This window comes from Branchiostoma lanceolatum, chromosome 8 (assembly GCF_035083965.1).
Source record: "Branchiostoma lanceolatum isolate klBraLanc5 chromosome 8, klBraLanc5.hap2, whole genome shotgun sequence".
In the NCBI taxonomy this organism is placed as follows: Eukaryota; Metazoa; Chordata; class Leptocardii; order Amphioxiformes; family Branchiostomatidae; genus Branchiostoma; species Branchiostoma lanceolatum.
Window position 1 is genome coordinate 7,131,250 of NC_089729.1, and position 25,281 is coordinate 7,156,530.

Genomic DNA, 25,281 nt, shown 5'->3' on the forward strand with positions numbered 1-25,281 from the left:
AGTCTTACCCTTTTGCTGAACTGAAAGCCTTCTGTGCAAAGTGATCTGAAAGAAAGAAAACAGACAAGCAGATCTTGTACATCTTTTTATTGCATGGCTTCTGTTGGAAAAGTTTTGTTCAGAAATGAGCCACAAATTGTACAGCGGTAAGTTTACTAGATCAACCATTTTGTTGCAAATGACCTGCCTTTGCAACCTAAGAGATTAAAACACCATCCTTTAACGGCAAAAAACAAATCAAAGGGATTCAAGACATACCAGGAACACAATTTTCAAACAGCAAAACAGGATGTTAAAATCGTCATCAAAAGCTTCATTCTGATGGACCTTGCACTTGATTTCATGGAAATACATTTTTCAAGTATCTTACAAAAACATTCATTCTGGCAATTTTTCCCCTTTCAAATACTGGCTTCATGATATCTACATGTATTAGCCATTCCTATTTATTAAAAGATATGATTTAACTCTAGCTAGACATTATGGTGCTTTGATAAATTTTAAAATCTATTTTGTGCTAGAATCGATACAGTCCTCTCAATGAAATAGTGACTTTTCTGCTTCTATTGAGTATTGATCCAGATAAGTAACACTAAGTTACTGTATGAAAGTGACAACACTTATTAAACAACACATCTGCGCTCTTGCTTGTCATATTCTCAAGAAATCAGCAAGACATCTGGTCAATATTTGTCAGGTTTTCTGCATATTGGCAGATTTCCTGCTATTCATTACACATATCCTTCAGGTTCATCTGCTCCCAAATTACTAGTATATTGACTTCATAAGCAGCCATCCACACTGATAGCTGTTACTGCAAAGTGTGTTACATGTATATTCTGTTTTCCCAAATAAGACTAACAAATATTGCTCACATCAAAACTAATTTACCCTTCAGCCCCTGCCTGTTGAGATTAAGATTGCCCAATATATAAGTCTTAAATTGTCTTCCAAAATAAACCTGTTTTTCATGTTGAAGCCAGGGGGCTAGAACATCTTAGGAAATTCAAAATGCAATTATTTTTGTAAAATTTCTCTAAGTGTATTCAGCTCTTTCGTATGTTTTCCTTGAAAGAATGCTGAGGGATCAGTGTTACCCTGACTGCTCTTATCTAGAACTGAAATATCCTGGCATAAATCTGGAATACCCTGGCAGTATCTTCCCTTGTGTCATCACATTCTTCTAAATCGTATACCATTACTGCCTGTTATCTTTTGGGCACATAAGCAGTTTGAAGGGAAACTGTTCCAAACATATCTATAGGAGCTTCCTTGCCTGGAGGGTCCAGCCTCCCTTGTCGCATGCAAAAGGCATGTTTATAGACAATCATAAACCTTCAAAATAAGAAAAGTAAAACCAAACTTAACTACATAATGTTAGCAGCAATGTAGTCCTGCAATGCCAGGTTTAGTAATACTTATAGCTTTGACAGTGATGGCTTTGAGGCACTGCATTGTGAATGTGGTGTCCAGTAAAAGTCATGTCTATGTAAAACTTACAAATGTTAGTTGAGTTTCAGTTTGTTTAAGTCCATACAATGAGGGACATCAGGAAGCCTGGATTGTAGCTGTGTGGGTTAGGCGGCTAGGCCTAGGGAAAAACAAATTGTGTTTCCAGTTACCCGACCAACCCTAGGCAACCTTCCACACTGGCAAGGGACATAAGATTTTAATTGGACATCTGAGTGAAATTCAAAACATACATGTACTTCCTGTATATTACACTTTAAAGCATTGAACAGTTGATGTGTACTAAACATTATACTTCCTTGTTCAGTTTGTTGAACAATGTATATCTGTATAGTTACAGTATGATGTTGAAAATACCAGTGTCCTAATATATTTCATTTTTCAGTGTTCAACTGTATCACTTCAGCCAAAATCTAAAAGAGAAATAGAGAGACTCTCTAATCCCTACCTACTGACACTCAATTGATCAGGACTGCAATCGATTAATCGGAAACACAACATTGTTTTCCTAGGCCTTAGTCTCTTTCATATGAGCACAATAGCTATGGATTGATGGCATACAGACCAGTCATTGATGGTGTTGGCAACACCTGGGAGACATAGGACCAGTTGAATTTATCTTGGATTACATTACCCAATAATATAACATGCAAAATATATACTCCCCATTTCTATGAAATAATGAAATACCGAGAATGGCCTCCAAGCGTTACCCTTGGAAAAGTTTTTCTTAAAAAAAACACACATCGATATCAAGGATTTAAGTACATGTAATGGCTTTTTTTAAACATTTCCTTTGTGATATTGACAGATACTTGTACAACAACATGGCAAGGAAACCAACACGCTAAAATGTGGTATATACACAGGGCAATTAGACACATGCCACCACCAACAAGTCATAATAAAATTTCACTGTGTAATTCAAAGATTTCTGATTATACAGGCTTCTGTTCCTGTCCCATTACTTCTATGTATGTTGGTGCATCCTATATTGAACATAGTAGTTCCTGACTACCTTCCTATTACAAATAAGAGGTAAGATAATTAAGTAGATTTTGTTCACTCAAAAACAACCTGTTTCTCCCTCTTGCCATGGACAATGTAAAGCACACAAATTCAACAAAACTTTTCTGGCCTTTCGTTTTTTTCTTCTGTGCTTTAACTTTAAGTCTTTCTTTCATCATTTCTTTGGCACTTTGAGCAACAGGAACAATACTAAATACCTGTTTCAAAAAAGTATACAATGGAAAGGAAGTACTATTTCTTCCACAAGGGACCATTTTGGAATTAGGTATGATAAATTCATCTATAATTTCCAACCTCTGATGCTTTGTAACAGTACACATGTATTGCAATAGAACAGATCTTTTTATCATTATCCTTATGTTCTTTTGATTTGGAATTAGATCTATATTATTGGACCTCGAAAGAATTAATTGCACCGGGTGACTTTGTATGTTACATGTACATGCCAGATACAATTGTATGAAGTTGGGGTAAAAAGATTTTGCATTTTTTCTTGTCATGTTATTTTCAGATTTTTTCTTGTTACATTCCTTCATTTATTCAATCATAGCCTTAACAAATCCACCAGTCTGCCATGTCAAGAGAGAAACCAAGCATAAGGTCCTTCCCACTGCACAGCATAGAGACAAAAGAGACTTAAATTACAAACATTAGTTAAAAATGATACATCCACTCTAAAATATACTCTTCAAATATATGTTTTAAAATGTCATACTCTTCTACATATACAGTCGGGACAATTTTTACAATCTGTAGTATCTTACAATTGCACTACTTACAAAACAATTATACACAGATCCGTAGCTTGCTCTGTATGATATTTAGGTACAATTTGGTGTCACAGGAAATACTATACATTGTCTTGTTTGGATATATGCTTTGAATCAGGAGAATTTTGCATGTGCTCTTGGGAACCTAACAAGTTCTGGGTGTTGCTTTGCTTGCGCTGTTTGACATCTGGACTATGTGCTTGCAGCTGTGCACACTGCATGCTTTCTCTACTTTCTGGCGTATTTTGGCCATTCGGTGTGGGTTTGTCTTGCACGCTGCTATTTCTGGAACTCGCTGCTTCGTTCAATGCCTGAAACACTCTTGGATCCAACGAGCAGACGCTACGTCGGTCCTTACCAGAACGTGATCTTTCCCTAGAATCAGGCACTTCAGAAATCACACCCACACTGTTGCTAAGTTTATTACATCTAGGCAACAACATAGAGCCTTGTGCATGTAGGGATGGAACACTGAGTCTGTGTGGGCTGGACAGAGGGTCTGTGGAGTTGTTTCTTGTTTGCAAAGTCGTGTCGCTCTGTAAGGTATCGCGTGAAGAGCACGTGGGAACGTGCTGACTGCTGCCGAGAAGTGTGTTTGTACTGCGACCGGCTGACACGCTTGCGCTGTCTGACCTGGATAAGTCTTGTGCACTGAAGGAGCCCTGTGTGCCCTGCCACATGGGGCTCTGGTCACCTCGTATGTCCACACTGCTGCCCATCACACAGCGGAACCCAGTGGTTTGGTCGCTGGCATGCATATTAACTGGTGTGCTAGCCCTTCTGAATTTATCACCGAAGCTTGCATCCGTCAATTGTGCAACCTCCTCATCCAAGCGGTTATCCTCGATACTACTGGTCCAACTTAAAGACGGGAGATCTTTCTCTCCGTAGTCTGAAATGTGAATCTCCTCCACGCTGGGAGAGCTGACTTGGATCTCGTCGTAAGATGGGGGAACTTGGTCACTGTAGGCAACTGGAGAGCTTGTGTTGCTCACGCAGCTGTTGTCATCGGCCAACATAGGTTCCGTTTCAGTTTTGTCCTTGGCGTCTTTACGTGTCCTTTTCTTGTTCTTGAATTTGACACCAAGTATGGTTTCTTGTAGGGCGTCCTCGTTGTTGTGAGCGGAGGAAAAAGTCCTCATCTCGATGTCTCCGGTGTACCTGTCTTTTTCATCCTCCTCGTGGAAAATCAAGCTGACCTTGCTCGGAGATATGGTATACAGGAGGTCTGCAGGGTACAAACAGATCAATAGATGTATTATTAAATATTACGTACTGTATATGTCTGTAGTTTGGTTCAACTTGATTTCATTTTCAAACAGTACAAATGTAAGATGCAATTTAGTTGATGTTGTATGGTACAACATAGTTTCTGATTCCTCAAAATCGACCTTGTGCACAGACAACTTGTTTAGACAAACTTTCTTCTTCTGGTGCAATTGTTTTGGTACAAGAACACATTACATACATATACATAAAACTTGAGAACCTATGTTAATGACAGACTACCACATCATACACAGCAGCTGCTGACGTAATTCTCTAAAAGCTGGAGGTTGACAGGAGATTGGGAAAATTCACCAAAGATTGACACGTGCAGTCATCCACAACTTGGCTACATCTCAAACCATGCACAGCAGTGACACAGCATGTACTTCTATAAACACAGGAGGCACCATGCAAAGTGTTGCTAAAAGCTGTTAGTAAACATATTAAGGTTTCTGTTAAAGGCACCCAGAGCATTTTATGAGGATTGAAAACTAGAAATATTCTAGTTGCTGTAATGTTTATGAAAGTGACATTTAATGTCACTGTTTACCACATCTGCGTGCGGATTTCTTATCAAAAGTGCTCAAAATCGGCACAAAAATAAGCTACATGGTGATCTTTTAGTTTCACGCGCCTAGTGTAAATAGACCGATACCACAGCCCCGCACACCTCAGTCAAAACGTAGAAATGCAAAATCAAAACATAAAAATGCTAATATTTGACGGACATGCAGTCACTCTCTCATTGGTCGAACCGCTAATTGTGATGGACAGTCAGGATCAGGGCTTGGATTTTCTATCAGTTCTCATAACACAACGACATCATATCTTTGCTCCTTTAATGTCGATATGTTATTGATCCAGTGTTATTGAAACTTACTATGTGTAGGAATGACTAGAATTTTTATTCAAGTTTCAAGCCTTAAAAAAATGCTCTGGATGCCTTTAAGAACAAGATTGTGTGTAGTACCAATTAGGAAGATGTAAGTTCGGTATCTTGATACAGAATTAGCCATGCAATCGTTTGGACTAGGTGAAAAAGAACAAAGTCATGTTAGTTTGCCTGCACTGTGAGCTCTAACACAAACAGAACAGGGGACAAAGACTGTGGAAGAATGTCTCAGTACCCACAGCAAACAAGCACCTGGTTAGAGTCCTACAAGTTTCCAAGAATATGTTCTACATGTATATAAAAGTGGTAAATCTCATGAGGGTAGACAAAACAATGAGCTTGAATCCTTTTCTTCAGTAGTACATATAAATATTTCAAGATTATTAATAACATGATATAGGGGAATGGTTGGAAGGTTTCAGCTTTGATTTTATTAATCTTTTCTATGATTTCCATCCATTGAAATTTCCTGCTGCCCCCCCCCCCCCTCCAGTTTTGAAGATGGAAGACATGTAGCTCCCCATGCCAGGTGCAACAATTGTTAAAAAGGACTGAACCTGTGAGTTAGTGTAGAAAGAGAGATGTTAGTCAGGAGAAATGTTCCCCACCTACCCACGGACCAAACAAAGTACTCACACACGCACGAAACTCACTATGCTCGTTTTACTGCAACCGCCCACTTTGCAACGGAACCTACAAAATGCAACATGAAGCAGTAATGCTGTGATGTACATAAACAAAGTAAATAGCGTAAAAACATAGCATATGTTTTCAACAAAGAACATCAAGACACAAAAACAGAAGGGGTGAAAAGGGTGTAAGCCAGCTTTGCAAACAGGGTGGTCGCGTTGACACTGACAATAAGATGACTAATATGCAGAAGACACTTCACAAATTATATACAGATGACTTTCTACACCTGAGGAAAACACATTATCACACTTGGGACATCATGACACAGGAGGTGCATGTCTGTATTGTACAGCTTAGAAGAACCCATCACCTAGCCAGAGAAAGTGCAACAGATTTCTAAAAGAATAGATCAATTCAAGTATAATGACGAGCAAAAAATTAAATAATTATTTTGGCTGTGACAAAGTTTTGTTATCTTAAACGACAAAGTGTTTTTGCTACGGTTTATTCAGCAATAAGACATTAAGATCATCAAATGGTTTTAATTGTCGTGTTTTCGAGGACCATATACATGTAGCAATGTGAAATATTGCCAAGAAACCTTTAAGAGGAGAGCCCCACCTTTGTTGTCGCTGCTGCCTCCACTGTTCTCACGTGACTGGGCCCCTACGGGGAAGGTGAAGCTGTCTGGCAGGGAGTGGAACCTGGTCACACGCTTCTTGTCTCCGTTACCCTGGAAACAGAACAGGTCACCTGGCTTCAAATCACTTCTATATCCCTATCCACCAATTCCCTTGATAGTACCATTCTTACCATGACCCATAATTCTCACTGTCTTTCCTTGCATGTTCAAGGCAATGTACCAAACCAAGGACTGATAAACTTCAGATGACCCTGAAAGATTTTATGCTATTAGCTACAAATGTGTGTGTGTGTGTCTATACACGTGTGAAGCAAATCTAGCCATTCCCAAGACAAGTGCCATTGTATTTCAAGTACAAAGTATGCTTGTCACTGAACTTTCTCACTACAGCTGCCAAACAAACATTGCAACACTGTTACATTCCCTTACCTGTCCATTGGTCGCTCCCTGCTCATCCTCCAATTCTCGGAACTCCTTCCCTTCAGACGGCTCCTCGTCTTCCTCATCATCATCCGCCATGCTGCGGTTACTGTCCTCCATGTTCTTCATGAGCACAGCCACCACCACATTCACCAGCACAAACTGAGCCATCAGCACGAACGACACGAAGTAGATGGGGGCGAGGATGGCGCTCACGCAGCAGTTAGCCTTGCAGTCTTCTGAGTCGTCACAGTCAGGGGGACCTCGCAGGGTATCCTAGAGGTGGAAGGGGAAATATTATCTTACAGCGCATCTTGTCTTTACCTGTGTGCAGTCCTGAAAGCGTACAAAAATGGAAAATACACATTCATTAAAACACTCAAATTACTGGTTCCACTAGCGTGTGCCTGGTTCGATTCCCCTGTATGGTAATTCCCCTGACCTTAACTCATTAGGCGTCAAAATGAATTCCATATCCTTTAAGTGGACGATTGATGATGAGACTACGTCTTGATAGGGTATGATTGTGTTTATGGGTCTTGTGTCACTTTTCCCCCAAGGCTGCATGCCTCAACATCTCTACCAGAGGTTGGTTGTAATCCTCCACATTTCTGCTAGGGGTGCTAATCTGCTTATTCCCTACCTTCATGATCCCATTCCAGTTGTCTCCTGTTCCTACCCTGAACAGCGTGAGGAAGGCCATGCCGAAGTTTTCAAAGTTGGCATGCTTGCCAAGCCCAGAGCAGGGGTGTTCCATTGAGCAAGCTGAAACAAGTCAAAAGCTCTGTTTCAATCTGGGCCCAACCTACCTTCATGATCCCATTCCAGTTGTCCCCTGTTGCTATCCTAAACAGTGTGAGCAGAGCCATGCTGAAGGTTTTAAAGTTTGCATGGAGGCCCAGCCCAGAGCATGGCCGTTCCACATTAGAAGTACAGTCTGAAAACAAGAAAAGAAAGTAAACTAAACTACAGACTACACTACATGTCAAGGGAGATAACTCAGGCTGGAAGGCAGGAAAGGAATGTGGTATTTTGTGAAAGGAAGGGAGAATGATAGGGAATCGTGGTAGTCTACTATTATCAAAGTATGATACAATACGTGCATTAATGATGCAATATACATGCAATGACAGCCAATACTGCCTTCAACTTCATAAATATACATGTACAGCAACATCATTCTAGCACTTTTATTCTTCAGCAGCTTCACAGATACACGCATGCACACACAGATACACATGTACACAAATTCACACACACACACACACACACACACACACACACACACACATACACACAAGCCAAAAACAATACTTCACTCCTTTGGGATGAAGTGTAATCATCACATTCAACCATGAAAGCCTGAAATGCTATCAACATACAAAACACACACCTGAATTGGTGGGAAGATCTGGTTAGTTTTGCTATAGCTGGTGTATACACCAGCTCCTGTTCTACCACTTTTCTATACAAGTAGTCTGGAGTTTGTACCTTGTAGTTGTACATGTTTAATATGAGAATGTCTCAAGAAGCAGTTTCTGCTTCCTGTCCCATCCTCTGAAATATAGCACCTAAATGTTCTACATGCAGAAATCTTGGAGAGTTCTGAAAATTTTCACATTATTTGCTGCTTCAATAATTCTTACCTCCCATTTCTGTTCTGTAACATGATGTGCAGTGATACAGGACAAACCACAAAGGCTGAAAGTGGATATTGATACTGTACACTGTTTTCCAGGATGAAGGGTAGTATCAATTTCAGGTAGTATCTAACAAGCTCCATCTTAAGTTAGTAATTCCACTTTTCCCATTTGAACAATAGCTAATATTATCAATGTACAAGTATTTAGGTGAAATGTTTTTACACATTATGAACAAGCATGTTTTACTGTCATATATAATGTTAATTAATTTTATGATAATTAATTTTTAATTTTTTCTTCCTGCAGGAAGCCCTGCAGATTCTGCAGGAATTCCTGCAGGGAGACTTAGTCCTGCAGGAATTCCTGCAGGAATCACAACTTTTCCTGCAGGGAGGAACACTAATTCCTGCAGGAATAATTATTCCTGCAGGAGAACATGATTTCCTGCAGGAATTCCTGCAGGGAGAACCATGCAGGGAAGCAGGTTTTTCTGCAGGAATAATTCTTCCTGCAGGTTTTCCCGCAGGAAGATTTGATTTCATGCTGAAGGGACATTATATTTAGAAAAAATTTACAAGGGGGTCAAGGCTCATAATAAAGCCATTGTGTACATCTGATCAGCAAGCTGAAGGCAGACCTCAGACACAGAGGACGAGGTCCTCCTACAGCAGGAAAGAAACCCCTAAAGCTAAGGAAGCTTACAAGATGCAAGATACAATGGAAGAAGATGAAAAAAGACTGAATGCAGCTGCAGGGCATTTCTTTAAAAAAAATCTATGCTGTTACCTGGACCCCAGGTTTAAAAGCAGCAGTGCTGAAAAACGATGACTACGTATATAGGACCCAGGACGAGCGGCGCTGCGGTGGGCGTTTACTTTGAGGTGGGCGTTTACTTTACTTTTAAAGTTCTATAAGTGTTTTTTATCAAGTGTTCACAATGTCCTGCAGAAGGCAGTTCTTCAACTGTAGATGCTGGCACCAGTGAATGATGATCATGTAGGAACCCTATCTGTTTGTTTATTTCACATAATTACTGTTTACAAACCAGGCACTGAAAGGCTCTGTGTAGTCATTTTTGATGCTTGCCAACAACAACAACATTGCCTTCACAGAAGGGAAACATATTTCATACTGTTTTGCTATTTTTTCTTCCTCTTCTGCCCTTCCAAGCAAGGTCAACGACCTGGACCAGACAGCTGTCACCATGGTTACTGGTAAAGTAGCAGACACCCTGTGGTGTTGGATTACATGATGAACATGAAAGTGCTGGAGGGGCTGGTCACCAGTAAGAATAAATAGAGTAGTAGTTTGTGAGCTATAGCCAAGTATAGGCTAGAGCAGGTGAAGGTAAACATTATGTATTTGCTTGTAACCTTTCTAGTCATGTCTTATTAAAAATAATTGGAGTAAAGAAAATCTCAAAAAAAAGCATGAAGAAAAAAACAAAACAAACAAACTTGAAGAAATCCTTAAGCTTAAACCTGCTATTGCCGGCCAACGTAAACAATGGTGTTTTTGTGGAGGAAACTTCATCTCACTGTAGGCAAAATACTTCATCTCCCTGCTAAATTTCAACCAGAGAAAAGTCGCAAATTTGACGGGGAAAGGGACCTACTGGCGGCCGGAAAAGTTTTAATATGATATTATTCTGTGTGCAGCTGCTTGTGTGCATGGCCATGTCAAAACATACCCAGAAATGACTTCGTGGTTTACACGTCCCGACTTTGGAAAACAACTTGGTGTTACGACGTAACGCTCCACCGGTACGGCCAAACAACCTGAGGTAACCCCCAGTAGTAAAGGGGTGTGGTTGCCATTCCTTTTCACATCTGCTCAGCACTTTAAAGGCAGACCTCAATTCTTCCTGCAGGTTTTTCTGCAGGAATAATTCTTCCTGCAGGTTTTTCTGCAGGAAGATTTGATTTCATGCTGAAGGGACATTATATATAGGAAAATTTGACAAGGCTCATAAAAAAGCCATTGTGTACATCTGATCAGCAAGCTGAAGGCAGACCTCAATTCTTCCTGCAGGTTTTTCTGCAGGAATAATTCTTCCTGCAGGTTTTTCTGCAGGAAGATTTGATTTCATGCTGAAGGGACATTATATATAGGAGAATTTGACAAGGCTCATAAAAAAGCCATTGTGTACATCTGATCAGCATGCTGAAGGCAGACCTCAATTCTTCCTGCAGGTTTTTCTGCAGGAATAATTCTTCCTGCAGGTTTTTCTGCAGGAAGATTTGATTTCATGCTGAAGGGACATTATATATAGGAGAATTTGACAAGGCTCATAAAAAAGCCATTGTGTACATCTGATCAGCATGCTGAAGGCAGACCTCAATTCTTCCTGCAGGTTTTTCTGCAGGAATAATTCTTCCTGCAGGTTTTCCCGCAGGAAGATTTGATTTCATGCTGAAGGGACATTATATTTAGAAAAATTTTACAAGGCTCATAAAAAGCCATTGTGTACATCTGATCAGCATGCTGAAGGCAGACCTCAGACACAGATGACGAGGTCCTCCTACAGCAGAAAAGAAACTCCTAAATCTAAGGAAGCTAAGAAAATTGAAAAAAGTCTGAAGATAAAACCTGCTATTGCCGGCCAACGTAAACAATGGTGTTTTTGTGTCGGAAACTTTATCTCACTGTAGGCAAAATACTTCATCTCCCTGCTAAATTTCAACCAGAGAAAAGTCGCAAATTTGACGGGGAAAGGGACCTACTGGCGGCCGGAAAAGTTTTACTATGATATTATTCTGTGTGCAGCTGCTTGTGTGCATGGCCATATGGGACGTCAAAACATACCCAGAAATGACTTCGTGGTTTACACGTCCCGACTTTGGAAAACAACTTGGTGTTACGACGTAACGTTCCACCGGTACCGCCAAACGACCTGAGGTAACCCCCAGTAGTAAAGGGGTGTGGTTGCCATTCCTTGCCCTGATTGGTTACAGGTCCCGTCGTAAGGCCGCCCAACGAGATGGAGGGCGGTACTGCCACGCCCCGAACACGTGAACAGGGCGTGACTGCTCCGAGCTTCAGTATGCTACATTTTAGCAAGTTGGGCATCCTTGCTGGTCTTAGTTATGTAAGACAAAGAAGTTAATATTGTTCATTTCTGTCATTTTTGTACGACGTCGATCGTTTGTGTTAAACCTAGGTTTAGGTAGAGATGTTTGAAGGGAGAACTAATTAAATCGGCGGCCATCTGATCGTAGCTGCAATTTAGAACAATCTTTCAACCTCAAAACCTCCAGGACATCTTGGACGTGGAGAGGTTGGCCTGACCGTAAAGCTTTTTATACCTCCTTGGCCTGGCAAACTCACGCTCCTTCCGACCCGCCCGACAGAACGCCCCTCACGGAAAGTCACGGTATCAAACTAAAGCTCGTAAGGCGGGAACCAGGCCTTCCAAATATGGTTAATTTATGCAACGTCATGAGCCGCCCCTCCAAAGCACGGCTCTGCCCGGAGAAGGATGTTATGTGTCTGTCGGTCTCTACGTAGTCATGGACAGCCGCAGCCTTTGATCTGCAAACTTTCGCGGGCGATGGGCGTGGTCAACCTGCTAAAGTGTAATCTCGTTATTTTCTTTTCCGTCTGAAAAATAGCAGCACGATGCATCTGTTCAGATTATTTACGCAGGATTGTTGCAGACTTTTTCTGGGCATTCGGGAAACGCAAGCAAAAATAATGGAATTCAGGAGAAAATCTTTTTTCTGATCAAGGGAACCTCAGAAAAATAGGTGTTATGGCGTGGTTTTCACGTGAATGAAAACCTAGAAATGACCGAGTTCGGTTGGTAACTAAGATCGATGTCGCGATCGCGATTCCGGTTCTAAACTCCCAAAAAAAGTCTGCAACAATCTGAACATCGTACGGCTATTTTTTTAGACGCAAAAGAAAATAAAGAGATCACACTTTAGCAGGTTGACCACGCCCATCACCCGCAAAAGTTTGCAGATCAAAGGCTGCGGCTGTCCATGACTACGTAGAGACCGACAGACACATAACATCCTTCTCCGGGCAGAGCCGTGCTTTGGGGGACGGCTCATGACGCTGGCATAAATTAACCATATTTGGAAGGCCTGGTTCCCGCCTTACGAGCTTTAGTTTGATACCGTGACTTTCCGTGAGGGGCGTTCTGTCGGGCGGGTCGGAAGGAGCGTGAGTTTGCCAGGCCAAGGAGGTATAAAAAGCTTCACGGTCAGGCCAACCTCTCCACGTTTGAACCAGCAAGCCTCGCGGTCCAAGATGTCCAGGATTTGAGGTTGAAAGATTGTTCTTTGCAGCTACGATCAGATGGCCCCCGATTTAATTAATTCTCCCTTGAAATGTAGACCTAAACCTAGGTTTAACACAAACCATCGTCGTCGTCGTATAAAAATGACAGAAATGCACAATATATGATTATTTAACTTCTTAGTTATTTGTCTTACATAACTAAGACCAGCAAGGATGCCCAACTTGCTAAGAATTTAAAATGTAGCATACTGAAGCTCGGAGCAGTCACGCCCTGTTCACGTGTTTGGGGCGTGGCAGTAGTCCGCCCTCTATCTCGTGGGCCGGGACGGCCTTACAACGGGACTTGTAACCAATCAGGGCAAGGAATGGCAACCACACCCCTTTACTACTGGGGGTTACCTCAGGTCGTTTGGCGGTACCGGTGGAGCGTTACGTCGTAACACCAAGTTGTTTTCCAAAGTCGGGACGTGTAAACCACGAAGTCATTTCTGGGTATGTTTTGACATGGCCATGCACACAAGCAGCTGCACACAGAATAATATCATATTAAAACTTTTCCGGCCGCCAGTAGGTCCCTTTCCCCGTCAAATTTGCGACTTTTCTCTGGTTGAAATTTAGCAGGGAGATGAAGTATTTTGCCTACAGTGAGATGAAGTTTCCTCCACAAAAACACCATTGTTTACGTTGGCCGGCAATAGCAGGTTTAAGCTTAAGGATTTCTTCAAGTTTGTTTGTTTTGTTTTTTTCTTCATGCTTTTTTTTGAGATTTTCTTTACTCCAATTATTTTTAATAAGACATGACTAGAAAGGTTACAAGCAAATACATAATGTTTACCTTCACCTGCTCTAGCCTATACTTGGCTATAGCTCACAAACTACTACTCTATTTATTCTTACTGGTGACCAGCCCCTCCAGCACTTTCATGTTCATCATGTAATCCAACACCACAGGGTGTCTGCTACTTTACCAGTAACCATGGTGACAGCTGTCTGGTCCAGGTCGTTGACCTTGCTTGGAAGGGCAGAAGAGGAAGAAAAAATAGCAAAACAGTATGAAATATGTTTCCCTTCTGTGAAGGCAATGTTGTTGTTGTTGGCAAGCATCAAAAATGACTACACAGAGCCTTTCAGTGCCTGGTTTGTAAACAGTAATTATGTGAAATAAACAAACAGATAGGGTTCCTACATGATCATCATTCACTGGTGCCAGCATCTACAGTTGAAGAACTGCCTTCTGCAGGACATTGTGAACACTTGATAAAAAACACTTATAGAACTTTAAAAGTAAAGTAAACGCCCACCTCAAAGTAAACGCCCACCGCAGCGCCGCTCGTCCTGGGTCCTATATACGTAGTCATCGTTTTTCAGCACTGCTGCTTTTAAACCTGGGGTCCAGGTAACAGCATAGATTTTTTTTAAAGAAATGCCCTGCAGCTGCATTCAGTCTTTTTTCATCTTCTTCCATTGTATCTTGCATCTTGTAAGCTTCCTTAGCTTTAGGGGTTTCTTTCCTGCTGTAGGAGGACCTCGTCCTCTGTGTCTGAGGTCTGCCTTCAGCTTGCTGATCAGATGTACACAATGGCTTTATTATGAGCCTTGACCCCCTTGTAAATTTTTTCTAAATATAATGTCCCTTCAGCATGAAATCAAATCTTCCTGCGGGAAAACCTGCAGGAAGAATTATTCCTGCAGAAAAACCTGCTTCCCTGCATGGTTCTCCCTGCAGGAATTCCTGCAGGAAATCATGTTCTCCTGCAGGAATAATTATTCCTGCAGGAATTAGTGTTCCTCCCTGCAGGAAAAGTTGTGATTCCTGCAGGAATTCCTGCAGGACTAAGTCTCCCTGCAGGAATTCCTGCAGAATCTGCAGGGCTTCCTGCAGGAAGAAAAAATTAAAAATTAATTATCATAAAATTAATTAACATTATATATGACAGTAAAACATGCTTGTTCATAATGTGTAAAAACATTTCACCTAAATACTTGTACATTGATAATATTAGCTATTGTTCAAATGGGAAAAGTGGAATTACTAACTTAAGATGGAGCTTGTTATCTGCTTATGATCTTTTGTCAGTGACTGAGATGGCAACTGAAATGTCTAACTGTTTACAATTCTTATCCAGTTGCTTGAGTAACTTTTGTATTGTGTAACTTGTTACCTGGATGTCTAACCTTCATCAACAAATTTGTTTTGCTCCTGATGCATTTTTTTTTCAGATCTTCCCCCCCTCTACTGGTCCCTTGTCTGTCGCTTAGAACGATGTTACGTACCAATTTTGCCAAAAAGCTCAACTCCAAGAGCAGCAAAGATGAAGAATAACAGGAAGAACAGCAGGCCCAGATTCCCAACCTGGAGGAGACAAATGTTCAACTCATCTGTTAGGTTTGGCCGAATAAAGAATAACATGGACACAGATTATACTTTAAACCTTCAAGTGTCAAGTACTGTTACGCATACAATTGACCACCTCTACATAAGGTCCATGCCAAAGTGACCCCTTTTTAGTACCTCTATAGGGTAACATAGTTACACACTTCTGTATTTTGAAAGGACTCTGTCAGATTTTTCCAATACATTTCACACATACCGGGTATCTGTTTTCTAATTGTAATTGTTTGTATGACAGGTAAGCAGGGCTGCCTCCAGCTTTCATTTTTTTTCCTTGTTCTGGAGCCAATGTTGTTAATTTGTGTTCTTAAATTTGTCGTTTTAAGCACATTTTCATCAGGTTTATGTCATGAAACTCATTTTTTGGGACAGACTGAAATTTTGTTTGTCCCAACAATAAGCAGATTTCCGTCCAGGGACAGACAGAGAGACAGGTCCTGGAGACAGCCCTGCAGGTAAGAAAATTTACCCATGAGTCCTTCTGATGCAGTGGAGTACAATAAGCTCTATCTCTTACAAGCAATATCTACATGTTTTTCAGTTATTTCAAGTCAGGCAGTAACAATTTCAACACATGTAATGAGCAGTGTCAGCCTCCTTTGGATTGGCTCTAGTACCAGTGACTTTATAGCCTGACATCCAAACCTATTATAGCTGCAGAGTCTCTTCATCCTCTTATGCTAATAGCCTCCACCTCGGCAGTTATAACAGGTTTGGATACCAGGCTAGGGACTTTGGATAAAAAGAAGTCACAATTCTAGTAATTTTGATGGGTCGAGACTAGTACCTTTAGTTCATACTTTTACTAGAGATTTCAAGAATTGCCTTTCAGTAATGGGTCTGTTTTGCATTTTTTTCTGAAACATCTGCAGGTTGTCTAATGCCAGATATGTATCCTGAGATACATTATTTTGTAATTTCACAGTTTTTTGCAAGTTAGGCTGCACCAAGTAACTTTTATGGATGACGTCCGCGCGTGCATTGATTTTGGTCTGTTCCCAGAAAAAAACCCAAGAAATTCCGCTTCCTGTAATTATGAACAAAGAGTTCCTTTTTACTATACTATGTTTCTGCAGGCCTGCAAAATCAATGGGATATGGAAAGAAACAGGACAGGACAACAACTGCTGTTCAACTTCTTGTGTTTTTTTCGCACTCTCGCTTTAGATTTAGGGTCTCCAAAGGACGTCATCCATAAAAATGATTTGGTGTAGCCTAACAACATTTTGGGTGGGCAGGTCTTAAGAACCAAAATTTGGAAATTGAGAGGTCATTTCAATTTAGAATCAAATTAAAAGTAAGAGTACAACATGTTTAACTACACATGTATAATCAATGTTAACTACATGTTCAAATGTATCATCATCCACCATAGTGGCCTGATACACTTTCATTGTACAACAGCACAACACATCAGTTTGTTCAATTTCAAAGAACAGAGACATTGAAAAAAAACCAACACTCCTTATGGCACAAGCTCAGCATGCTAACACTAGGTAACTGGTGAAAAGATTAATCTAAACCAAACCCTACCACATAAGCAACAGAAGTTAAAAACAGTTGAAGGTTTTGACGTTAATGTTAGTATGATTGTGCAAAAGAAATGCCAAACAAAAGACAAGAGTCTGCTTTCTACAGAAAAAGGGGCACACATCTTCATGGCTGATCATCTGCCGGGGCAAGACCCTGGCCCTCTCTTAAGATGCAATTTTCATCATGATTGTTTGACTTAGTGAATATTTCTTAACACATTTTTAATGGTGATTTTCCAGGATGTGTTGAAGGTAGAGAAGAGCCAGGTTCCTTGCCAGCAGACTGCCATTACCTGTGGCAATGCTTTCATGACTGTCTCGAGGAGAAATCTGATGCCTTTGGCCATCTTCAGAAGCTTCAAGACTGCAAAGCAGAAGCAAGACATGGCAGAGGAAGCCGGGTAAGACACAATCCTCGGTCAGGGTCAGTACTGTGCTTCTGTTGCTTGCACATTTGATGATGATAACAGCCAAGATTTCAATATCATCCCATAAAATGATTTTGTCACATTTCATTCATATCAGCAACTATTTCAGAATATTGCACGGGAGCTGGTCAACCCGTCACTTTTGAGATGCTAGATTCTTGACTAAAATATTCTATGCTAACTCATGTTATGGTCTGCATGAATCGACTGGCTGTCACCACATGCACAATGAACCCTGAAGCTTGGGGTTGAAATGAGCTGATGAAAACTTGAGTGAACAGTTCCATCAGCTCATTTCCATGGCAGTGCAAACACTGCCTGCCTACCTGAGGCAGAGCCTTCATAACTGTTTCCAGGAGAGACCTGATCCCTTTGGCCATCTTCAACAGTTTTAGGACTGTGGAGAGACAGAGAAAGCCCTTGTGTGTTAGAGCACCACCTGGCACCATGTGAGCAAAGGATAAGGTCACAAGGAAAGGAGAGAAAGGCTAAAGAAAAAGGCAAAGGCTGAAGGGAAACAAGAAAAATATAATTACTGTATTATGAAAGGAACAAAGCAGATGGGAAGATGTTTGAAGCTGAACTGATTGCAGATAGGAAAAACATTGTAAAGAGGTGAGGTTGAGAATGTGTAATGATATTGTCACAAACAGTGGGAGATGTTAAAACATGCAGTTAAAGGGAACGGAAAGATGTAGCTAGGTATCTTATCTATGTCAGCATTCCAAAAAACACAAGCAATACTAAATCAAACTTTGTCATTGTATAAATCATAATTAATCAAACCTTGGCAGACAAAAAGTTTGTAAAAGAAATAAAGAGCAAATAATGAGAATAAAGGGCAAATGACAAAAGTGTTTCATTGCTTCATATGATAAGTTGCCACGACAAAAAATTGCGAGACAACAGATTGTGATTAATAAAAAGCAATGCACATGTAGGACTGATCTTCCAATTCAGGGGGTGGGTGGGAGGACACAGGAGTAGAAAGAGGTAAGAGTGAAAATGTAGAGAGTTAGTTTTTTAACATGCTCCAAGCCCTCAGAGACAATAGTTTTGAGGTGCAGTGCTGAAAGACATTAAAAGTTTGTAAAGTGCAACAAGCTGTGTGGACAGGAGAACAATATAACCATGCTAGTCCATCAGTTCCATATCAACATGATCAAGCAAACATCATACATGTATATTGTCAGCACATCTCCATACATACTGTAATTACACAGCAAATTGGAAAATAGTGAGAGCCATTCATTGTGAGAAGGCACAAATACATAGCACAAATGCAAACCTTCATCCTTTCTATACATTTCACAGAGCATCTAAAACAAATAGCACTCAGATACATGTCCAGCATACTTAACATAAAGTTTGATGCATACTAACAGTAACAGCTCATATGACATAGAATCAAGAAGCCAACAAACAGATGCAGCACCATTCTCTTAATACTAGTACTCAGAAAATTGGAAATCAGTACAGATTGACCATGCAACTGAAGCAGCCAGGGCTGCAAAGTACCATCCTCCCTTTTTTGGGTCAGTTCCAGAGAGATCTGTCCAGGCCCTGCCATGGGAGGGTGATACTCTATAGCCCATCGGGCAGAAGCAGTGCCATTCAATTCTCAAAATTGCATACAAAAGTTTGGCCATGCAGGTCTAGCAGGTGGACATTACTGACCTCGGGCTATCCTCAGAACTCTCATGATCCTGATGATAGTAGGGTTGATGGGGAGGAAGGTGGCATCCATCTCCTCTAGTACAATCCCCACAATGGACAGGATCACAATCAACATGTCCAACTGGTTCCATCTGGAGTGGGAATGGGAACAGACATGTATATCTCAATCTGATGTAGCTTACTGCTAGTGACAAGAAAGCAGAAACTCTGCACAGTATACTTAATGCACTGGGGAAATGTCCCCAGTTCTTTCTCTGACAAGTTCAATCGTCTGTCTTCCGTGCCAGGCTGGGGGCCTTAGCCTGGGACCTCAACTCCCCCCCTACTTTGCCCCTGATGGGGCTACATTTGTATATGGGGGTATCTGAATAGTAGAAGTTCAACCTTTTTCAATAACATGTAAGTTTAGTCAGTCAACAACAGTTTCGATTCAAATCTTAACATTTTGATCCAAATGCAAATTTGCTAGAAAGTAAGAAAGGAAACATGGCTAGATTATCAAGATATTTTTCAGAACATCAAACTTCACCGTGTACATTATTTTTTAGATATACAGTACCTCTCTTTTATGTATCTGACAAAGCCAAGGCCTGTGATCTTCAGTGCTGCTTCCAGGATGAAGATGGCAGTGAAGACATAGTTTATGTACTGCAGCACTCTGAACAGCTCCTGGGAGAAAGTAGAAGGGTTTAAGCCTCTTACAACAGTCTGTGCTACTCTCCAAGCATAGGTTTGGCCCTGGCTGGTTTTTGACATGTTTTGAATAGGCATTTTGTTGGGCTTTCTATTTTGCTCCGTGGTTACCAAGACATAATTTAAAAGTCCATGCTCTAAAATTTCAAGGTAATTTACCATTGTTACACAAATTTCAGCCACAAGTTTCTGCAACTATAATCAGTGTAAGCATCTAGCTGCAGCATGACATCTCATTGATTATAGGCTAGGGAAATAGCATTGGGGATAGGGTAGGTACAGGGGTAGTAAAAATTAAATGTGAAATGTTTTTCTGCATAGCTGGCTTGGCAAAGTTAGCACACTGTACAGCATCAGACATTTGAAGTGTATTAAACAGAAAATCACCTCTTTCATGTCGTGGTGTTCTATCGCCATGGAGATGACATTGACCCCAATGATGGCGGCAATGCACAGGTCGAAGTATTTATTTGTGATCAGGTCATACACGAGCCTCCTCGGCTTGGAGTATCTCATGTAGAAAAGCTCATCGTCCGAGTCTGGGAGGGAAAAAGGATGGCCGTTAAATGAAACACATGGAGGGATTTGATGAACAGTGCAGAATCAAAAATAATGCTGAAATTTTCCCTTTCATTTTTAGATAATCATGTGTTAGTGGCACTTATTTGCTGCCAACTTTAGATTTGGGGGGGAAATGGGGAAAATAATCATCTAACATTGTTCTGTTTCATCTTACTTTTCTGTTCCAATTTAACTTTCTCCCTGCTAAACATAACTTAATATGCAGTAATCAGTTAAATCTAATGCATGGATTAGTCCATAGCAGGAGGAAGGTTGAAAAGGAAGAGATGTTTTACAAGCAACTTGGAATCAGGGAAAGTATCAGAAGTGTCATGGCCCTTGCAGTTAAAGTTATACAACAAGCAGCCAAACATGAGATTATGGTGTTGACTATATATCAGTACATACACAACTCCCGGTACTTCAATTTAGAAAGTCTACTTTTCCCATTTTGTCTCTATTGGTTTTTATTGGCAACACTAGAATATCACAAGCCATTCACAAACCCTTTTACTTGATGGTATTGTGCCACGAAAGTCAATTTTAAAAGCCCTGTACAAAATTCTTTTGATGATTTTTTATATCATCAAAAGATTTTTTGTGCACGGCTTTTAGAATTGAGAAAACTGTCATCTTTAAGACAAAATGGGCAAAGTGTAATTCCTAAGCTAAAGTGGAACAAACTATTACTACACCACTCCAGTACTACAGCAGGGAACCCTCACTTCCACTTTACAGATCAGAAATGGAGCAGAAAAAAGACATTGCAATTTTTTATGTGAAGTGTTTTTGAGATGATCAAAAAGGGTCAAAGCAATGTTCATTTTGTGTAATAGGTTTTGATAGCCAAAGGGGAACAACAATTTGATGGCATTTCAGCACCATGGCAACAAAAATAAATTAATCTCTTTTGAACAAGAAAAAATCTTTTGAAAATGATTACAACTGCTTCAATTGCAACTGCAGCAATATCTGTACCCAACCATTTGTACGATCATGTAGTTCATTTTGTGCCAAACACACAAAGCATTGAGACAGGTTTAAACATAGACATAACTGAGTTGCCAAAGTCCATGCAGAAGGATGGATTCCTGATGCAATACTGTGTAGATACAAATGATATCCACTACATAGAGAACCAGCACATTACAGCTAAGCTATAGATGGCACTATGATTGCTTAGGGTAAGGTAGAAGAATGCTATACTAAAGCACTAAAGGGAAGAGGTCACTAGCTAGTCTATCAAGTTGTAACCAACTTAAAGGTAAGCTGGGAAAAGTACAACTAAAAGTTTATCAACCTCGTTCATACCTTGGTTGATGTGACTAAAAAAATATGTTATGCATATAAGCAAAGCTGTCAATAATTAGTTGCATCTAACATCTTCAGTCAAAAAAGAGCATATAATGCATAAATGACAGTTAGGAGGAAGTTTGAGACTAATGAACAAAAAGTGAAGGCGACAATGACATCTGACAACACCAAATAACAAGACAACACTACAATGTACATGTATGTGCACCACGATGACAACACGTTAGTAGTCACAAGTGGACAGCAAATTAGGTACTAATAGCTACTACATTCAAAAGGTTTGTTAGCACCGAGCAGTGAGATGTATCCATCTTGAAACACAGAACTACACCAGAAGTACACCAGATAACCCAATGAGCACATTTAGGGGTTTGTTAAGTCTGTTACTTACGGCAGGCCAAGAGCATTATAATTTCCCTGGTTCTAGACAAGCATTCCCCTCTAAGATCATAGTAGGAAGCTATAACATGCAAAGAAGAGAGAGGCATCCCATGATTAGAACACATGCAAAGATTGCATGTTAATCTGTTGAAGAAACAGCAGCCAACAGTATCAAGTTGAGCTGCAGTACATGTTCCTAAGGATAGATGGGGTTACTGAGTGAGTATGAGAAATGAAGCCTGGCCAATATAATTCATTGCTGAAACAAAGAGAATAATAATATGTATCTCAGTCTGTTGAAATGTACTTTTATTTGCAAGACATACACACAATTGTTCATTGCCAAAGAATCTAGTCCAAAACGATTGATCTTTTGGATCTTTTATAGGGTTTATGAATAACCCTGATTGCTGAATAACATTTTAAAACTTTGGCTCATCTCAGCAGTAACAATGAGATCACTGCTCAACAAGTCAAGGTTCCTGCCGGGAGGACAAATAACACATTGTGCCTGACATTTCAACAGGTTTTAGTGAAGCAATAACATTGACCTTTAGTGTGGACATTCATCATTACAGACAAAGGTTTACGTCTGCTCCATACAGAATCTAAAACTTAATTTTCATGAAAGGGACATACAAGGATTTTTTCAGTGGAGGATAAAATCTAGAAAGAGAGAAAGCAGGTTATCACCATCACCCTATAGAAAAGGGTGAAAGGGGTAAAATAAGAAATATTAGTATCATTGTGCCAGATGTCATTGCAGCCAACACTTTAAGTATCAGCCACCCATGAGAGTCTCAGGATGATTTTGGTTCATGATCAGTTGCCCTGTTTACTTCATAAAAGAGCAACAAAGAAGGTGAAAGAAAATGCACAGACTTGAGATGGGCAAGCAAGAAGTGGAGAAATAGGTCTTCAACAATGCTGCCAATTGGAATCAATAAACTGAGATTCAAGCTTTCTTTTAACAATCTAAAAAGTAACTCTTTACCCAAAAAGAATAATCAACTAAATCAAATATTTTTGACACCAAGAACAGTTTCAAAATGGAAAATTGGGTTGCCAATGCGTAAAAAGCCTTGGCAAACAGAGTTGGTAGGTTTCTGATGCCTTAGACAACCTTTTGAGGGTTGTTCCTTTTTTCCTGCCTGCTTTGGGAGTTTTGTTCCCTCTGTCTCCTCAGGTACAGTTGGAAGACCTGTTGTATAACCAGGAGAGAAAATAACCAACTCAGTTGACACTTAGGAAACACTTTGATCGACACATGTCAACATAGACATTGTGAAGACAATGGATTTAACAATTAACAGCACAAAATGCCATTTTGAATAGATGTGAGTGGGAAAAGGTAGTTCCTGGTACATGTGAAAACACAATGGACAGCACAAATAATGAATGTCATGTTTGATCAATGACATGGAGATAATAAAATTATTCAACATCAACAATATATACAACAGAGCAAAATATAATACTGAGAAATGCAGAGAGACCAAACTCAGTCAAGAGACCTGGACCTACTGTAATATTTCTGTCTCATTCATCAAATCTAAAACCCTGAGTCGATCAACTATCAACTTGTATCAAACACACTGCAAAGAAGATACAAAGAACAGTTTCCCGTATATCGTTATTGATTCTATCCACAGACGGATCCCAAGGAATGTCCGTACCAGCCTCCCGGCGCAGCCTCCTCTCCATCTTCTTCCTCCTCCTCTCCTCCTGTGCCAGGCGCTCTTCTCGCTCAGCGTCCTCACGACACTTGTGAAAGTTCTCCACCACCACGCCCACAAACATGTTCAACACAAAGAAGCCAACCAGCAAGAGGAAGGAGATGAAGAAGATGATCATCCACTCGTTGTAGTTCTCTATGGGCTGCAATAATAGATGGATAATGATTAAAGGTTAGATTGTTTACACGTCAAATGTCTTTATGTATGTCTTTTCATTCAATAAATAATAGCAGCTCTCATCTTTTCAAATAGGCTTATACATCGGTAGTAAATTGTTAAAATGGGTAAACCTAAAACTAAGGCTATCCAGTCTAAATATAGGCTATAAATTTGCATTTTATTTCAAACTGAGGTGATGTGGAATTATTCAATTATCACAATCAATTTTAGTAAACAAGGATATACATTTAGCTTAACATGCAGTCTGTTTGCCAATCAAAAACATGTCATGTGCAGAAGCGCTATTAATAATAGTATTATTAACATGAATGTTTGCTACAAATGGAACAGTTCTGACCTGTACATCTATATCCACCGCATCCAGGCCGTTGTACATGATGTCCACCCAGCCGTCTTTAGATGCCAGCACAAACAGGGCCATCAGTGCCTGGTGTGGAGAAGAACACAACATACACACTATCAACACCAACTTACATCAAAGTACATTGTACAGGTTTGAAAATAAGTTATAAAACTGCAACATGTTCTAGGATGTCATAAAGCTTTGACCGGGCAGGGGGCCTGCCCACCTTAGCCTGGGACCTCAACTCCCCTCCCCCCCACACTTTGCCCCTGATGGGGCTATTTGGGGGTACCAGCAATGTAGATGTAGATTTCACTAGTTATGGCTAATATTTTGAGCATATGCTTGGTAATGTATTGTATTTCATGGTATTTGTTGAAGTTGCAAAAGTCTCTATTACATTTTGACTAGTTTTTTTACCAAACAGTTTTGATGTAAACACAGTCAAACCTGCCTCAGAAAGAAGATATGACACATCAATGTACTAACCTGTCCGAGGTTGTCAAAGTTGTACTTCTGGTTGACCCATTTCCTCTTGGTGTCCTTCAAGCAATCTGTCTTGTTTTTCACTCCATACAGATCAGGGCCTTCACAGTGGAAGAACTTCCCCTTGAAAAGCTGGACAAGAGAAAAACGGGGATAGCGTCCCCAGATTTAACTGTCATATAATGGTAGCGTAAACATTGCTGAAAAGTTAGAAGTACTTTGTAAAGCTGTCTTTCACAATGTTGCCACTTACTCCAAGGGCAAACCATAGTGACTAATGGCCATCTCTGAGGCTGTAATTTCTGAGTAATTGAGGAAACATGGGACTGGAAGTAATCCTCATACAGTTAACTATCCAAGTTGTCTTATCCCTTATGTGTAATATTGTAGGCTGGATTTTCACACTTTCAGATGTGACTTAAAGTGATAAAGCTGGGAGTGTAACATCCAATGGAATATAGGTAGTTCTCTAAGGGCAGTAGACCAGTAATTGGTTTCCTTCCTTAAATGAGTCCCTTGGTCATCATTTGGTACTTTATACTATT

General features: G+C 40.3%; 1 protein-coding gene across 11 annotated transcripts in view; it reads right to left on the reverse strand.

Annotated features, from left to right (window-relative positions):
- Positions 1-72: 72 nt before the first annotated feature.
- The window catches only part of LOC136439793 (voltage-dependent T-type calcium channel subunit alpha-1G-like), a 47,726-nt gene continuing 22,517 nt past the window's right edge, over positions 73-25,281 (reverse strand). For 4 of the 11 annotated variants that reach the window (XM_066435373.1, XM_066435377.1, XM_066435382.1 and 1 more), the window contains 13 exons: positions 24,740-24,868; positions 24,245-24,334; positions 23,668-23,869; positions 23,115-23,192; positions 20,123-20,274; positions 19,602-19,711; positions 19,043-19,173; positions 17,692-17,762; positions 15,289-15,367; positions 7,936-8,063; positions 7,136-7,402; positions 6,685-6,796; positions 73-4,497 (listed from right to left, as the gene is read on the reverse strand). In XM_066435373.1, the coding sequence (XP_066291470.1) occupies positions 3,350-4,497; positions 6,685-6,796; positions 7,136-7,402; positions 7,936-8,063; positions 15,289-15,367; positions 17,692-17,762; positions 19,043-19,173; positions 19,602-19,711; positions 20,123-20,274; positions 23,115-23,192; positions 23,668-23,869; positions 24,245-24,334; positions 24,740-24,868 (2,697 nt within the window). In that variant the 3' untranslated portion in view covers positions 73-3,349. Of the gene's footprint in view, positions 4,498-6,684; positions 6,797-7,135; positions 7,403-7,769; positions 7,892-7,935; positions 8,064-15,288; positions 15,368-17,230; positions 17,302-17,691; positions 17,763-19,042; positions 19,174-19,601; positions 19,712-20,122; positions 20,275-22,001; positions 22,071-23,114; positions 23,193-23,667; positions 23,870-24,244; positions 24,335-24,739; positions 24,869-25,281 lie in introns of all 11 variants that reach the window. The other 7 variants (XM_066435374.1, XM_066435383.1, XM_066435381.1 and 4 more) reach the window with 5 other exon arrangements.